General features: G+C 34.9%; 1 protein-coding gene and 1 long non-coding RNA gene across 2 annotated transcripts in view; both read right to left on the minus strand.

Moving 5' to 3' along the window:
- The window catches only part of LOC147070101 (uncharacterized), a 593,776-nt gene that overhangs the window by 301,381 nt on the left and 274,020 nt on the right, over positions 1 to 18,375 (minus strand). The window lies entirely within an intron of this gene.
- T48 (FU domain-containing protein T48) overlaps positions 1 to 18,375 on the minus strand; it is an 87,454-nt gene that overhangs the window by 44,274 nt on the left and 24,805 nt on the right. The window contains exon 2 of the mRNA XM_085950049.1: positions 8,939 to 9,158. Coding sequence (XP_085806175.1) covers positions 8,939 to 9,020 — 82 coding nt within the window. The 5' untranslated portion in view covers positions 9,021 to 9,158. The remainder of the gene's footprint in view (positions 1 to 8,938; positions 9,159 to 18,375) is intronic.

Consider the following 18,375-nt stretch of genomic DNA (forward strand, 5'->3'; position numbering starts at 1 on the left):
TATTTCAATGCTGCGATGGCTGTTTATCCAGGCCATAACAACATGTAAACCGCTCTTCATTATCGCAGATATTTCATACGAATATATTAGATATTTCAAAATCTGATCCATGTTATGACTTCAACAATTCCGAACGGTCAATCAGTAGTTTTGTTGCAGAAATTTAACGGAAGGTATTTACCCCAGTTTCATACGCAGCTAAATGTTATCGCACAAAAAGTGTTAAAGCCTTTGCCTTGCGTTGAAGCCGTGATTATGTTCCATAGATCGCAATAGTGTACCACTTCAAAAGATTGGCATAATCCAATTTATAATCATTAAGATTTTACCTAGGGCAACACTTGGGAGGTCACCTATAATGATACTGTACAGGCATCCAAATGCGCCCAATGCCACTTTGGTTATGCGAACAATCTCGTCATACACACCTTCGTCAATATATTATATTAATATTTTACCGCCGAGAGAGACGTAGTTATTGCCGTACTCGAGTTAAATGGAATAAAATTGATGTGAATCATTACTTTTGTCATCGAGACACTTTTAGACCAACTTCATTGCAAGCGCCTGCATTATATTTCTGGGATCTTTTGTGTCATTCCACCGCCATCTTTAGATTAATAAAGCCTGAGCATAACTTTTTGCATAAGCAACGAGTGGTTCACAAGCCATACTATTTATTGATAACGTACTTGCAAGCAGAGTTTGGTATTCTATAATGACTAAAGAGTATAAATAAGTTATTAGTTATTGTCGTTTAGAATCGACTGTCACATTGACAAACGTCCTAGTGTATTATGATATTATTATATTACACAGAAGAAGTTTACTTACTTTGATCGTCACTTCTAATTATTAATAACACATAACCACTAAATCAGATGAACTCCAAGGTCTTCAAGATACGTTAAAATAATCTGAAAGAAATCTGAAACTAAGAATAGTCCGACAAGTGAACACGACAGACGCGTCAGTATGAGCATTCTATAAAACAATAACAGGCAATGACAGGTCATACATAGACAACGGGAGGGGCGGGGGCCCAGGGGCCCTATGTTAGAACTTGCGAGTGCAAGCTTCCCGGTCGACATGACGTCATATGACATCATTGTGACGTACTACCGGAGTGATAATAGCAGTCGAGAAAATCACGCTACTCAGACAGCGGCGCTATTCATTGTCACCATACACACATAGGTGTTTCATCGTAATAATTATCTACGGTGAGCACTGCGCGCGGGCGGCATGCTTCGAGCGTGTATTGGCTGACGTCACAATTACGTCATGTCGTCTGATGCCACACGAGTCGATAGTTAGGAAATCGGGGCCCAGTCGTGTTATGTATCGGCTTCCTTCTTCAGTGGGCAATGGTCATTCGCAAAAACAAAAATGTCATTTGCAAAGCGAAGCGAAGAAGCATGTGATTAAGATTAAGGTATTTGCCGTTCATATTACCGGAGATACCAATATATAAAAAGACAGACAAGAGTGGGCAATATGATATAGTTCGAATAGCGGATGGAATCGTTATGGGTTTGATATAATAAGCGCTGGATAGATGAGGGCATACAGTGGTACTCAAGGAGCGCTAAACGACAGAAAGTTGACCTAAAGTCCGCTGGATGCACAAACGTAGCAATTTAGAATAGGTGTACGTGGCAGTGAAGAATTAGGTATAGAGAAGCGTCGAAAGCTAAAAAATGGCTTCATTCAGCAGTGGATCTACTCGGATGTTTTTACTGTAATTATTTTTGCCCATTAGTTTGTATTTTCTTTCAAATATCACTGTTTATGACTTTCCATCGGTTAATATTTACGACTTCTTATTATGGATCATGGCGTTTGTATCGGGAAATGCAAATGAAAATAAATATAAAATGTTAAGTAATTATTTAATGCGGAAATCCATCAATCATATATTTCTAAAACATCACTTTCTCTATTGACTACTTACATAGTCACTACAAAGTGTAATGGACATAGATACAATTACCTTTTCTGATATTGAGTATAGCAGTAGTTCTCCAACTGTTTCGTTTCATAGCACCCTAAGCGTATTCTTTTTCTCCTACGAATATTCTTTTACGGCGCCCTAAATACGATGACGTCTCTAGGCAACGTGCAGCCAATAAGGAGACTTAGATTTCCTCCCCTTTAATTTTTAGTTTCAAATTATCTGCAATTTCGGTAGGCACCTAGGTACTTACCTATTTTATTATTGAACTCTGCCATTCTTGGTGGTGTTGGCTTGTGTGTCTCTAATAATAATCGTAGGAATCGAGGGCATCCGTTGTTTGTTCTTTTGCAGAACTAACCTGCCATTAGTAATGCCAATTAGGAGGGCAATAACTATGTTTAATCAAATCGCTTCGGATATTGATATATTCCACTTACGTGAGTGTGAGTTTAGCTGGACGTTGTTTTATAAGTTGTTAAGATAGGGTCTATCAACCTAGTTCACTCTGTGTGATTCCATGTACTTTTATTTTTGTTATTTTATTTTATTTATTTTCTTATTTTATTTATTATTTTATTACTTATTATTAACTCACATTGCCCTGTATTGTTATTTGAAAAATTGTCAACACTTATTTTATGTCATGTCGTAAACGCTTTGAATTTATAATTGGTTATGTTCATTAAGTATAAGTATGTAAAAAAATAAATTTGAATTTGAAATTCAAATATAGGTAGGTACCAAAAATCTTTAAATTTACATACGCACTATCTACTGCAAATTAGAGAATTTACACGAAACCTTGTATTAAACAGCGGTGGTTTTACATACAGGTCTGTAGCGCTGACAGGATTGGAAGCACCCTTGTGAAAATATTTCACGTGCGATGAACCACCATTACAATAAATGTGATACATTACAATAATTATACTGTTATACTGTCACTCAACTGTCAGGGTTGTTTACGATTCGACTATTTTTTTAAACAAGATGTCTTTAACAAGTCACAGCATCGTCTTCTTCACGGAAAATCGCCATTACTCTAAAAAGTTGTAATGTTTGTATTCTTTCCTTCGTTCACCGCCTATATGTAACGCATGACCTGCTTACCCTTACGGGACGACACTGCTAATATATGTATGATCTTAGCATTCTAAGTAGCAAATTGAAAAATCTCTTTAGAATCAGATTCGCGACCCTCTCAAGATTTTCTGAGCTACCATTTGAATAATTTCTGAACCAATTGACCAATATTCGAGTGTTTTTTCTTAAAGTTGTCTATCTTGTCACTCCAACATGCGCGAAGTCACATCCGACTTCGACTCCGTGAGTAATATCTGCGCAATAAAGAGCAATTTAAATATTGTTATTAAAATTACGGCATTCCAACAATTTAAAATTAACGGGATTTCGAAATCAATAGATTGAAGGCATACCGGAATTCAGCATTTATGGTCTGCAAACCCTAGTAAGTAGGTATACTCCATCAGAATCTTTTATTATTGTACAATATCGTGACTAGGGAATCCAATCCCGAGCCAAAATTCTGATCCCGGGATTTCGGGATTACAATTTGACAATCCCGGGATCCCGGGATTGGTCCCGGGATTGGCATTTTTTCCATTGTTAATATAAAATTTTTATATTTACAAATAACATTGATAAAATCGGTCAAAAATAAATCTAGTATAATTTATACTAATAAAGACATTTATTGTTAATATTGTATACGTTCAATCTTGGAAATACACAAGTTTAATGGAGTAAATAATATTGTTATATAAATGATAATGTGAATTTAATATGAGATTGCTGTTTCTGATAGTAAAGACATAATGAATAGATTAGCGAGATTTAAAATAATAAAACAAATAATCATGGCGTACTTATGGCCTTTCCGCTTCATAATTCTAATAAGTCAGCCAAATATGAAACTGCCGTAAAACGTATGATATCATGATGGAATTACTTTGTTAAAAGTGCGAAGTATTGTTTTTTTCCAATCTTTCTCATTTTTAATAATTTATGTGAAAAAAAAAATGAATCGGCAACCTACACATGGGTATAAATCAAACTTCATTCAAACTCAGTTTATTTCTAATGTAGTTATTTTTTATAAAAAGTATTTTTTCTGTTATATTTTCACTTTTATTTTATTTTCCATAAAAATTGATAAAAAAATCAATCCCGAAATCCCGGGATTATGTTTATCAATCCCGGGATTCATAGGTATCGAAAATAGCTCGGGATCCCGGGATTGGAATCCCTAATCGTGACAAGGTTTTATAGTGATCAGATCATGCAAGGTCAAGAAATAAAGCTTTATATTACCTTTAAAGTGCAAATTATGCATTTAAAATTCATAACCTTTAAGGAGATTGTAGAAAAAACAACGTTTACAGAGTTTATATACCTAATAAATATGAGCATTTGTATTCTAATCTAGTGGATCTAAGTTTTGTACTATTCCATTTGAGTCGTTTTTGGCGTTCCTAGAATGGACGATTTTACACCTCTTGAGTGTACTATTTTTATTGCTTATAAGTATGTACTAATGATCTATTATTAGGTTTTGACCATTATTATAATATGCTTATCGAGTGTATTATTAATAAGATAGGGCGTTTTTTCTAACACTTCAACTATTCATGATTTGTTTGTTATTTTTAATTGTGACCCTTGACTTGATAGGTAGATAATGGACTTTTTACCTACTTTATTGTAATGATTGGTTATATCAGTTAGAGTTAATATTATTTGTGGTCAGTGTTTATTTGCCTTTTGGTGATTGTACACGGTGCCTGAAGATGCCGAAAGTCGAAACCCGGGTCGCCAAAAACGACTCAAATTGAATAGTATAAAAACTTATAACCATTAGAATTTAAATTCAAATTCCATCAAGTACCATCGGTTGATTGTATTAATATTATAAGCATTTTTGTTATAATCAATTTGTTAGTTTGACAGGAAACTTCATTTCATATTGTGGTTCAAATGTTCTGCGTATATTTAAGATTTTTTCCATGTTCATTTTTATCTCAGAATCAAATACCTCTTCGCAAGTCATGCTAGCCGGATACTTTATTGTACTGCATGATGAATTTTCGTCTCATATTTCTTTCCTTCAGGCGATTTTACGTTACAAAAACTAATAAAATGTTACTTTAAAAATACGACTGAGTAGGTATATCGTCACCTTACTATTAAAACCTCGTAAGTCTGTTTGATAAGAATGTTGAGGGATTTGTCGATGTCGATAGAATTGTCGATGAATCTGCCAACACTGGTTCTGAAATTCGAGGTTTTAATTCCACGTTTGAAACCACGAGACTTTTTAAAATTTGTCGATAGATGGACAGCATGCTAGTCTAGACCTAGAGAACAGAGGTTTAGATATGATTTAAAATGTTTTTTTATTTAAATTTTTTCGAACAAACTTCATTTTTCCATAATATCGGACTTACGAGGTCTTAATAGTAAGGTGACGATATCATACATACGATATCAGACCATACATATGTATTTTTGCATACTATTGTGATTGATTTATTAAAATTTAGTCGCAGGCTATTGTGACGTGTGATGGGAAAATTCGGACGAGACGATTTTTCAACCCATCACTGTAATCGCTCTGTGCAATGGATTCTAACAAAGTATGCTCGCTGGAAAGGCAAGGCAAATTACTCTCGCATTCTTCCGTGTTCTAAAAATGAGCAAAACCAATCAAGAAGCATGACGGTGGCAGCCTAATTCACGAAAGTAGAACAATGAATTTATTTTACAAAATATTTTATATTACTAACGAATATTCTAAATTGAATATTTTCGATTCCATTATTGTAAGCATTAATTGAGTTACAACTGGATGAATATTAATTCAAAGCAAATTCAAATCCGTTAGATGCATCGCCATTTTGATGTAACAATGCGTTTTCGCGGTTGCGTTTATAAAAACACATTACAAGCACACGTGAGCTAACGGTGAGCTCGTGCCATGGGAAAAGGGTTTGCAATATCGTTATAAGTACTTGTTATTTTGTTTGTAGAATTGGCGTTTCGAAATTACGTCTTTCTCGCTCACACTTTTCAATAAGGAAATCATACACTTTGAAAAAAGTAAAGAAAATAATCTCCTATCGTATATCTTCAATAAAGTTATGTATAATAGTGTCGCTACATTTCAAAATGGGCCAAGTCCACCTTTAGGTATTTTTGACTTTTTTGTGAATTGCTGATGAACTACTGCTTTCTAACATTTCTGCATTATCAAAACGTGGAATTCATTAATTTTAAATATTCTATACTCGAAATAAAATAAACTTTCACCCTTGTGACTGTGTATTTGAGAAAACAAAAAGCTGTTTTTCTCCTATTCGTTTATTATGGACTTGGCTGATTTTGAAATCTAGCGACACAATAATTCAATGTATATGTTACACCGAATGTGCGAAATTGACTATTACATGAAATGGGCAAAATTTTGACTAATTCATGTGTTAGCCTGTTGCCTTATTCATGAATTAGGTAAATTTTCTGCTGAGTACATGAATTGGCCAGGGTATAGAATTCTTGAACTGTCAACATGACAGAAGAAAAAGTAAATTTAATACGGATGGTTTTATTAGTTATAATTGGACATAATATAATAATATTGTTATTAGGTTAAGTGAGGTTAGGTTAGGTTAGGTTTTGTAATTCTGAATTAAATTATTCAACTGAATGTCCATTTTGAGGTTAGCTATCAAGTGTCAACAAACTATCACAAACATTCAATCGACCATTGCACGTTTGATACCCAAGCACGAATCAAATCGCGAAAATACTTTTCAATTAAATTCTTCCGTTATCATATTATAGTTCTAGAATTTTTTTGCGCATAGCAAATGGATATGAACGTCATTGTAGTTATTGATTGGTATATTTTTATATTATAATCAATGACATTTGACACATTTGTTTAGTTTGATTAGTTGCAAAAAACACCACCGGAGCGCGATCATCTATTTTGACCATAGATAATATATGTACATTTTGACCAATGCATGAGCATTTGATACATATAGTTTAGTTGCAAAAAATACCACCGTAGCGCTACTATCTAATTTGTCCAATACATGAACTAGGCAGAAAAATTACTGCCGATTTCACGCACTCTCCAGATATTTTGTCTAGTTCATGAATAAGGCAACGGGCTTGCATTTTTCATTATTTAGGCAAAATTTTGCCCATTTCATGTAATATTCAATTTCGCACATTCGGCGTAACATATATAATACATAATACTGAAATAAACTGCGGAAATCGTTCACAAAAAATTGAAGGCAGACGGAAAAGATAATAAATAATATAAACGATTTTTTTTATTTAACGAATAATTAACAAGATTTGAGAATGTAACATACGTTTTATTGACCATACATAATTTGACGACGTCCGACGAGACTCGAACCCATGTCCACTGGATTCGCGCCAATGTGTTTTGTCAATTGAACCACGTGCGTCATATCTAATAACAACAAAATTTACTAGTAGTTTATACATCTTGAAGTGCTTAACAAATTGGGTTAACTTTGGCAATCGGATTTTTGTGTTTTAAATCAAGGTTTTAGTTTAACGTACTTCGTAAAGTAAATTCCGACAGTTAAAGCTTGAAACAATATATCTTTGGAAAAATATATCTCATCTATTGTGAATAAGCTTATAAATACATTGGCGTGCATTCACCTTTAACGCGTGGCATTCTAGCGTAATCTTAAAAGTACTAATAATACACCCAAACAAAGCACATATTTGGTGATTTGACTAATAGCCGCCTAATGACACTACTTTTAGTTTTGTTTTGATCATACCGCACATACGGTAGTAGCCACTTTTCCAATGCAGACAAATTCAATTGGTCATCGATATGTATAAATTAATAAATAATTATAAAAGTCAAAAATTCTTCCCGAATTGGTGGTCCCTGGGACTACGGTTACTAGATGAAAAATTAAGAATGGAGAACATTAGGAATGGTCGATTAATACAGAGTTGAAATGAAAAATTATTATCGAAATCGTTTATATTTAATGTATATTATCTTCCTCTTCTTATGCCATGCCCTTTCGGATATCGGGCACCATCACGGCAATCTTCTCTCTATCGTCCAGCGCTCGAAATGGAATATTTTACGAACCAGAGCGCTCAATATTTTATGAAAATGTTAGCATAGTTATCTAATTGCTTGTGTATTTGTTTTAAAAAATAAGTGTGTTATGCCGTGTCCACATTGGCAACAAGTTGCTGGCAACCTCATTAAATTTCGATTAAAATAATTTTTGGTCAAACAAATTTTGATAATTATCGTGAAATTTAATGAGGTTACCAGTGAGGACAAAACTTTTAGATTTTTATGTTAAATAGCAAATCTAGCTCACTGTCAAATTAATATGTCCACGAGACGGAGCGATAATTTTGGTGATTTTACTAACCGGAACGGCGCTCCGGTGCGTTCCGGTCCATTTCGAGCCCTGCTATCGTCTAATAAACGGGAGAGTTCAGTGGAGCTGCTTTTATACCAGTCAGGTAGGTTCTTAAGCCACGAAATGTAGTGTTATGTTAACTGTTGATCTTTCCTTGGATAACGAGCTTGGAGCTTCTCGATCCTTTTCCATTCGTTTAAGGACATCAACATTTTTAACTCTCTGTCAGTCCAAGGAATTTTGAGGACACTAATTCTATACAGCCACATCTTAAAAACCGTAGCTCTCTCCGTGACATTAACTTATTTAATGCCCATGCCATGAAAATGATTGGCAGAACATAACAGCGAACAATAACCACGGCGACTTCATGTACAAATAACAATTGCGAAACAGGAGAGATTTTTTCTGTGTATTCTGTTATATATGTTCAAGTATCTATGATTAGATTACTTTAGTGTAGCCAACCTAAAAATAATAATACATTTATAATTAATTCAGTTAAATTAATAAGCCTCACCAGTAGAGTTGTCAGTGGCGTTACTGGCAGCTGATGCAGCGATTACTAGCGTCAGAATAACAAATGGCCAGTATGCTCCCATGCCACGTGGTCGCGGCTACATTTGACATCAAAACCTTCGCGCTAACTTCACCATGATAATAATATCATCGGAATGTTACCGAAAATGATGATGACTATTATTGACAGGCAGATACATCAGACGGTAGCAACTTCACACCTGTAACGAAAGAAAAAATGACATTAGACTGAAATAATTACACTGAAAACAAAAGGATACAAAGAAACGTCAAATAAATTTGAATTTAGAAAATACACCATGAGGTAAAAAGAAATGTTTGCATAAAATATCAGTATTTCGTATGTTAGTGTAAATTTATGCGATACTCTGAAAGCTGCTTTTGAGTCGTAATGTCTACGACAAAAAATCTCCTCACATTATAAAGATGATTCGAAGCAGTGTTGCCATCTTTTATAGTAGGTATGTACATACAAAGGTGTAAAAACTATTATATTTATGAAAACAATTAAATACAGTAAGCGTTTATAAATTTAAACACTGTGTCTCCATAGCAGACAGTTTTATTCAATATTATGTTTTGTTGGTCCACAATTTCAAATTTAGAACTTCATAAAATTATAACAAAGTCAATGTTGTCGCAATAAAAATATTAACGTTCCCTTTTCTATTATGGATCAAGTAATACGTAGGTATTAATTATTTTTTCTAATCGTGATTACAATGATCTTGCATATCTAATAAACCAATACATTAATATGGAGAGACTTGCTTCCTTGAGGTTGACAAGTAATTGAAACTACCGTACCTATTACAAAGACGCGTTGGTGAGACCATTATGTGGGTCAATTTATTTATAGCTGTCTTTTCATTGTCGAGGCTCGCTTCTTCTGACTTTGAATTATTTATTTATTCGATCTCGAACTGTGCCTTTTTAGTAACCTACGCTATCAATGCGTGGTAGCAAGGATAGACAGATTGTATTGTGGGGCAGTTCGGTATTTTGTATTATATGTTCGGTATTTGTCTACAAATCTAGAATAGCAGGTGGTGACACGGAAATGAACATGCTGGGCATAACAAGAAGTACTACAAAATAAACCAACGCATACGGAAACAAACAAGAGTACGCGATGTGATACTGTAATAGACATCATGCGGTAGTAAATCGCCAGAAGCAACGGCCATTCTTCATGAGCAGGTCAAATGCCGTAGTTCAACAGCTGCCGATCGCGTTACTTACCGTTAAAAAGAACCATTGGTATGCATGAAGAATTTAACTTGTATACACGAACATTTTACCAATCGCGGTTGGAACGCCTCGGGAGGCGGTATCAAGCGGTTGTCTCGCTGACCGCATACTTGTAAAATGCGCACGAACGGATTCAAGCTCCGTACACAGTTTTTTTGTAGAAAGCAGTACGCGATACCGTTTGGTTTTCCGAAATAGACGAAGTAATGATCAACGTTTTAATCTTTGCAAATTCTTCAGAAACATTTCTCAAGGGACAATAAATTAATGTCTTCACATTTTTGGTTTGAAGAGATGTAAAAATACACTATCTTTTTGTGTAAATAAGATAAACGATCATGGTAAAAATATTGTGGAGTTTAGATAACAATAACTACTTTCTTGTTAGGTTGACATGATAATTTGATGAGTTCATTTAACCATGCAAAAAATGGTAAGTAAATATGTGGGCACAATTTTTGTACAAAATTTACTGCTCAGATGAGCGTATGATCCACTTACACAATATTAAATTACAGTAAAAGTTGGCCACAGTATCGCTGGATTGATTAATGTACGAATTGAAGATCGGCTGAATTACGTGGCGGAAAGAAGTTGATCGTGAGGAGTGGAATATGCTAGATGAGGTTTTGAGATTAATACCGCCTGATGATGATGGTGACTTTAAATATTACGTAAGTAGGTAAGTATGTAAAATTTTCGTGCTTGTTAAATAGGTTTTACTAAATTTTATTACCACGTTTTTTTTAGCTAGTATTCTTGTTTTTCCGGTGGTTGTTTATCCAGTACAAATCTTGCAATCGATTTTTAACTAACTTCCCGACTAGCTAGACATTTGAAACTTTTAGAATATATCAGAAAACGATGCCAATGCATTCTTTTAATACTTTTAGCCGTATTTAAGTAGAATTGAATTCATTCGGAAGAAATCCGTAATCCAATCCACTATTATTGGTTGCTAAGGGCACGGTGGTCCTAGCAACTAAATTATTAATATATAGGTGCGTTACTATGGAAATCAAAATGACATTTCAGTATTCTATATTATTTGTTAGTTTGTTGCAAAATAGGAAAAAAATGATTTGTTGACAATTGCCTTATTTGTCCTAAATTATTAATACATAGAATTGTCAAGTTTATATGATTCAACAGAATTTAAAAACGTGGTATATAAAAAGTTCTTTTTATCTTTTAATTATTTTGTCTATTTGATCTTGTCTGATCCGTTATAATTAAAAAAACAACTATTGATTAAACATTGATACATCTTGCACAGATTATGTTACATACTACATTGTTGGTATATAGCAGGGATGGCCAGTGCATCGATCCCGATCGCCCAGTCGATCGCGAAGGTATTTTGGTCATCGCTGTATATTATACTATTTCTTGTTCAAACGAGTCAATAACAGAAAAATTAAATCAATTGAATCTACAACTTCACGGGTAAAATGTCATTAATTTATTTGATTAGTGCAGTGAATACATTTTAAACCAAACTTTCATTATATGAACAACAATTAAAGGATTGTGATTAAAAAAAATGATAATATTATGAGCTCCGAGTGTAAAGATATGCAAAATATAATGCTTAGACAGTATTTTAATCACATATAAACGTTGCTAACGGAGTTTAACGTGAGATTTAATGATTTCTCTAAATTAGAAGATGTTGCTACATTTATGTCGTTACCATTTAATGATATTAAACGCGGAAGAAATAGCCATAAAAATGAGTGTTTTATTAGATATTCATTCTACAGACCTCGCCACACTTGAAGGAGAAATATTGACAATAAAAAGCGATGTGGTCCTGAAAGCCAAAGCTTTAAATCTTGATAATTTTTGGAGTCTAATTTGTGAAAACAAATATCCACATCTTGGGAAATTTGCAGCATATTTAACTTGATTTTTTGATTTTTACAGATATGTAATCTGTAAAAATCGGCTTCTCTTCAATGAATGCAATCAAAACGAAGCATCGCTCTCGTTTGACTAATGATAATTTGACTGCGTGCTTACGTCTATCGGTAACTTCATATTATCACGTACAATACGACAAAATTGCGACAAAATTATGCAATGCGCATTTTCGGATGGAAATAAAAAATAAATTTTAAGATTTCTAATATTCGATATCCTACAGGTAAATTGTATAACTATGTCGATGTGTACTTAATTTTTTTAGAAGTGAAATACATAATAATATTATATCATTGTCGTATATTCGATTTTTTCGTATCGTTATTTTAATATGTATAAAATATCTGTTTTCAACACATAAATACATAATATTTTAATTATAAAAATTAGGTTTTTGTTGTTATCAGTCGATTGCCATAAATAATTTTATCAAATAGTCGATCCTAGGAAAAAAAAGGTGTGGCCACCTGACATGACCCGGCTCACGGCTAGCTCAATAATGCTACCGGGCCGTCACTGAGGAGACTAGTGATGAATTAGGAGAGGTGGATCTCCTTTGTAGTATCACAACTTTTGAATTCCCGAATAAAACTCTCAGCTGGTGTGGTGCCGAATTTATTCAGGTACTAGAGTTCACGGTCACACAATAAGGTTAACTGTCATTGTTCCCGTAATTAAATCTCATTAAAGTATCAGCAAACTATTTATTTGTTCACTATAGGATCTCTGTGAAATCTTTCACAAATTCCCGAAAAGTCACACCTAATTCAGAGAATGTATACGCAGATATTCTTTGGATATTTTTAATTCGAGAAATATTTTCCCATAAGAAAGAAAATATAAATTATTCTTTGGTCACACAGTATTAGGTTTATAAAAAAGAATAGAATTATTTTATTGTTGTTTATAAAGTTTATTTATATTCACAGTGTATTTACAAATATTTATTTGTGATTACAGACTTGTTTACAGAAGGTTTGCTTAATGTTTACAAATTTATTTACTAAAATTTGTTTTTATGTTTATGAATTTGTTTACAAAAGTTTATTTTATAATTATGTTTACTTAATAAAGTTTCAAAAATTTATTTTATAATTCCGAAAAAAGATTTGTAAAATTTATTATTACAAACTGAGTTTATTAATTTGTTTTTATAAAACAAATCCGATCACGTAATTTATCCCGATTACGTCACCTCGTATGATGAGTAATGAAAAATGAAATTACTCCGCGAGCGCGTTACTATCGACAGATACGTGGTATTCGAGCTACGTTTTAGCGGTCGACGTCACTACCGACAGATACGAGTTATTCGCGCTACGTTTTGCCCGTCGAAGAGGACTTACTGGTACGTATGAATCGCGAATGTACTGAGAACCGTGTCCCACAAGCTCGCAGAGAGGTCTGCTGCTTACTGAAGATCGCCGGTGAGAAGTGTAGAAACTAATGATTTTACGGAAAAAGGATGTCACCTTTTATACCCTCGGGATGGAGGTTTAACAGGAAACAGTCCGTAAGGGATAGCAGATGTATATCTTTCTCTCACGGGATAAATTTACGTATATCTCCCGTTCCTGGTAACTTTCTAATAGAGATATCTTCTAATTAAATCGGGTTAAATTTACTCTACTTTATTTCCGCAAAATTAAGACTTAATAGGGGTGTTTTAAGCACCCTCTAGAACATGTCCTTTAAATACGTAGTTACGGTGACGTCAGCAAAATAGTTGATTTTATATGATTTTTCGTGTTCAAACGAAGGGGAAAGTTTTTAGCTTTCCAACGAGGTATCAGAATAGGTACTCGTGTACTAAATAAGGGAATGGCAGTCTTTAAATTTAAAATGTCAAAATGAAAGGTTGACACCCACGTACTAGTCCTTTCCACCACTCTTGGCCTTTTTAGGCCAATAGAATTTTACTAAGTTTTAATAAAACTATTTGGAGCCGCAGAAAACGTTTCATTCGATATTTACCTTTCGGACGAACATTATTACGTGAAAATACTATAATATTATACTTAACATTTCAACTTAAATATATAAATGCTTAATCCTAACAAGATGTTATTTACAAGCGACTACAAATTTATTTCGTCCTTAATAGTGGCTTTTCCATAGTAATCTAAACGTAACCTTGAATCTATTTTTATCCGGCAACTCAACACAGCCGGGCCGTAAATTCTAGTCGAACAGAATTCAGTTAAGGTTCAAGGTCACGCGCCAATTTGTGTTTTTAGTCGCAGTATTTGATTCTTTTATTACTTAGGAGGCAATTAAGATTTATTATTGTTTATGGGTAGAAACCCATCTATACCAGAATCTCAAGTTTTTCCAATTGTTACTTTTACAATATTCATTATAGTCAGCAAGTTATAGCATTAACAAAATCTATAATTATAATTACGCGTCTATAGATATAGATACGCGTTTACAATATTTTTATAACGGTAGTTAACTCCTATCTTGTATTGATAAAATTAGTATTAAAATTCTTTATTTACAATTATACAGTATATAAATTTATAAATATTCAATTTTCTTTTCCAATTTTCATACACTTCCATTATAGCTATAAAAGTTATTGAAGCATGTACCTGCTTAATTTTACGTAAACAATCTCTCCCATAACTTATTTTCTAAGTTTAATGGAGATTTCCCGGAAATTATTTCCGAAATAGATCGATTTGAAATTTCATGGCGTGTCATTTCGAGGTCTGCGGTCACAGCGTTCCAATTACACTTGAACAGTCTCGATTCTCCGAGGCGAAATTTTTTACGTAAAATTTTATTACATTTTACAAAGAAAAGGTTAACAACATACATTTTACTTCCTAATACTAAACGATTACGCTACTGGTTACCTGTTCATGGTCTTTTTCGACCATTTCTTCTCTGCTTCTTCCATAGTTTAGGACCATGGGACTTATATATTCTGTTTGTACCTCGTCGTGAGGTTGTCGCACGGCTATTTGAGAAGTAGAATTGACTACAAGGCTAGATTTGTATAGTTATGTCGTTAAACCATACTCTGCCATAAACACTAACTGAAGGTCGGCGTTTTTGTTCGTGTCAAATGCCCACCCTTAATAAAGACATAACTGTATATGTCTAGTCTCAATTCACCATTGCCACACCTCAGGACTCAGTAATATGCAAAGCGATAAAGCAACAGTAAAGCATATTCAAAATAAAATATACAAAATCTGCGCATGCACACAAAGTTTTTCTTTTACTTTTTATAATTAATATTCGCCCAGATTCAGGTCTTAAAATTCTAATTAATAAAAGAAAATTATATAATTCAATAATTCTGAAGTTAAAAATTTTATTTTGAGGACGGTGAGTGCTGTATGGGACGACTACTGCTTTTCCTGCCGAGGGACAACCGCAAGGAAGAGGACTCACGGAGACGCTCCCTTTACGACCCATGGACAGAAGTAGAGTTCGACTTCCCGTCGCGAATCACGTTCCCGCTTACTAGAAAATACGGCATAGTACCATGATATGCCAGGGAGACTCCCCTGACAATACCTTTAACATTAAATTACATAGGGTCATTTAAACCTATTCAATCTAACGCTCAATACTCCTAGCTATATATTACATTCTACAAGAATTTGAAATCAATCCCAATCAAGAGAATTATTTTTCGCAGCTCCGAATACTAATAAGGACTTAGCGTGAAAGTTACGAACTTCCCCACGCCTAGATTAGCAACACGTCTTCATTTCGCAGCTCCGAATACTATTAGGGGCTTAGCGTGGAAGTCAAGGACTTCCCCATGCCCTAATTAGCAACACTTTCTTCGTTTTGCTCTCCCCGAAGACTTATTTCTTTCTCGCTTCGAGAAAAGACTCGTTTGCTTCGATAATAGACTTATTTCTTTATCGCTCCTCTCGAAGACTTGTTGTTTGCTCCGATAATAGACTTATTTCTTTATCGCTCCTCTCGAAGACTTGTGGTTTGCTCCGATAATAGACTTATTTCTTTATCGCTCCTCTCGAAGACTTGTTGTTTGCTTCGATAATAGACTTATTTCTTTATCGCTCCTCTCGAAGACTTGTTGTTTGCTTTGATAATAGACTTATTTCTTTATCGCTCTTCTCAAAGACTTGTTGTTTGCTTCGATAATAGACTTATTTCTTTATCGCTCCTCTCGAAGACTTGTTTGTTTCGCAGCTCCGAATACTAATAAGGACTTAGCGTGAAAGTCACGGACTTCCCCACGCCTTAATTAGCAACACGTTCTTCGTTTCGCTCTCCCCGAAGACTTATTTCTCTTTTGCTTCGAGAAAAGACTTGTCTTTCGCTTCGATCAGAGACTTATTTCTTTATCGCTCCTCTCGAAGTCTTATCGCTCGCTTCGATAATAGACTTATTTCTTTATCGCTCCTCTCGAAGACTTATAGCTCGGTTTAGTTAGAGACTTAGCTTACAGGCGATGGCGGTAGCGATCGCTTTGAGCGACGCTTACCTGATCGGCCTATACGCTGATACTGACGTTTGGGGGGCGCATTCCGGATGGGGGCGTCTCGTAAGACAGCGTCCAACGCATCCCGCCACTCGCCAAAGATAGTACCTTGATCTTTGCTCCCGGACGTCGGGAAGTCGGTCCTCGCAGGGCGCCGCCCTCCCGATCGTCCCATCCTCCTAAATTCTCTCTTGGGGGGCGCTATCTTGATGGGAGCGTCTTGTAAGACTGCGTCCAACGCATCCAGCCTCTCGCCAAGGGTCATCTCTTCATTAGATATTGTCGAGTCAACAATTCTTTCTACTTCAGCTCCTCCACCGCTAAGTTCGGAATCTGTTCCTGAACTCGCCAGTAGTTCTTCCCGCGCACATTCCTGCGCATCCATACGACGTTCTGACAGGGCGTGCACTCCCTCGTCTCTGTCGCTGGTAGCTTTGGAAAGCGGCGTAGGTGATACCACCGGGTCGTCTGCTCTTTCATTAGCCAGATTCTTCTCAAACTATTTCGCACCGCAGCTCCGAATACTAGTAAAGGACTTAGCGTGGAAGCCATGCGCCTCCCCATGCCCTAACTAGCAACACTCTTTCCGCTATTAATTTAAAATATATTACACTTAGCACTGATATGTATATCACGCTTATCATAATCATATATATCAATTTAACACTAGTATTTAAAACACTTTTAACACTAACATTTTTATCAAATTTAATATTTAAATCTTTATGAGGTAAACTATTTTTATTACGTGCAATTGCAGTAGTTGGCAATTTCTCTTCACCCGACGCATCCAACGTACTACCTACAATTGTCCACGTACTTCTGACTACGCTATTTGGACGGTCTGCAGTCGTTACAGATGGTAGTGTCTTTTGACACGCCGCAAAGTTCTGTCCCCGACTACACCTGTCCCTAGGATCTAAAATATTTACAGAACCGAGAAAATCCGTAGATATTTTGCTTTGTTGGTCATGGGCCGCCGTAGCTGAGTCCCATAACTCTTGTTCTCCGTTATTGAGTATATCACCGCCTTTGAGACGATGATCATACACAACAACTCTTTCGTCACTATATCTAGCTTTATCTATATACATTAAGTTCATATTTCTTAGTTCAAACTTAACGCTATCAAAATTAATCTTATTAAGCTTACGTAACTTATTTTTAATAATCTTAATACTAAAGGACTTACATTTACTTGATTTTTGTTTAAGATAACGATTATAGTCATCTAATGCTATGAGCTCTTCTTCATTAAGTTTATTTCGCCTTAATTTACCGAAGGTATTAATGTTTTGTAGTCGACGATTAGTTCGACTCTTCCTAATAATATTCTTAACGTCAGCCTCGTGGGGTCTGTTCGCCAATTTAAAAGGTGAGTCCCTTCCTAAAGTTTCGTTGCTCGATTGCAACGACGATCGACTATCTAAACTACATACATCGCTATTAATATCAAGTAAACTGCCAGCTTCGGCTTTAGTATAATTAGTACTATTAATATTTTTACACAAATGGTTAGCGGAAGCACAATAATTCGTTAAATTATTTGTTACAAGAGATCTGTCGTCAGTATCGACGAGACTACAGTTACTTACGTTTGCCGATGTTCTCAGCACACCAAGAGCGCCACTGCTTACGCCTTCGCCGCATCCACTGCTAGCTGTCTTTAACTGCTTATCTTGATAACCTTCTTCCTTGTTGCCAACATTTATTTCATAACTTCCTAATTCTAATTTATCTAAAAACTTTTTAAATTCTATTTCGCCGCCGGT

Source organism: Rhyacophila brunnea, unplaced genomic scaffold (genome assembly GCF_057557595.1).
Source record: "Rhyacophila brunnea isolate RB1 unplaced genomic scaffold, BYU_Rbru_1.0 scaffold_22, whole genome shotgun sequence".
NCBI lineage: Eukaryota > Metazoa > Arthropoda > Insecta > Trichoptera > Rhyacophilidae > Rhyacophila > Rhyacophila brunnea.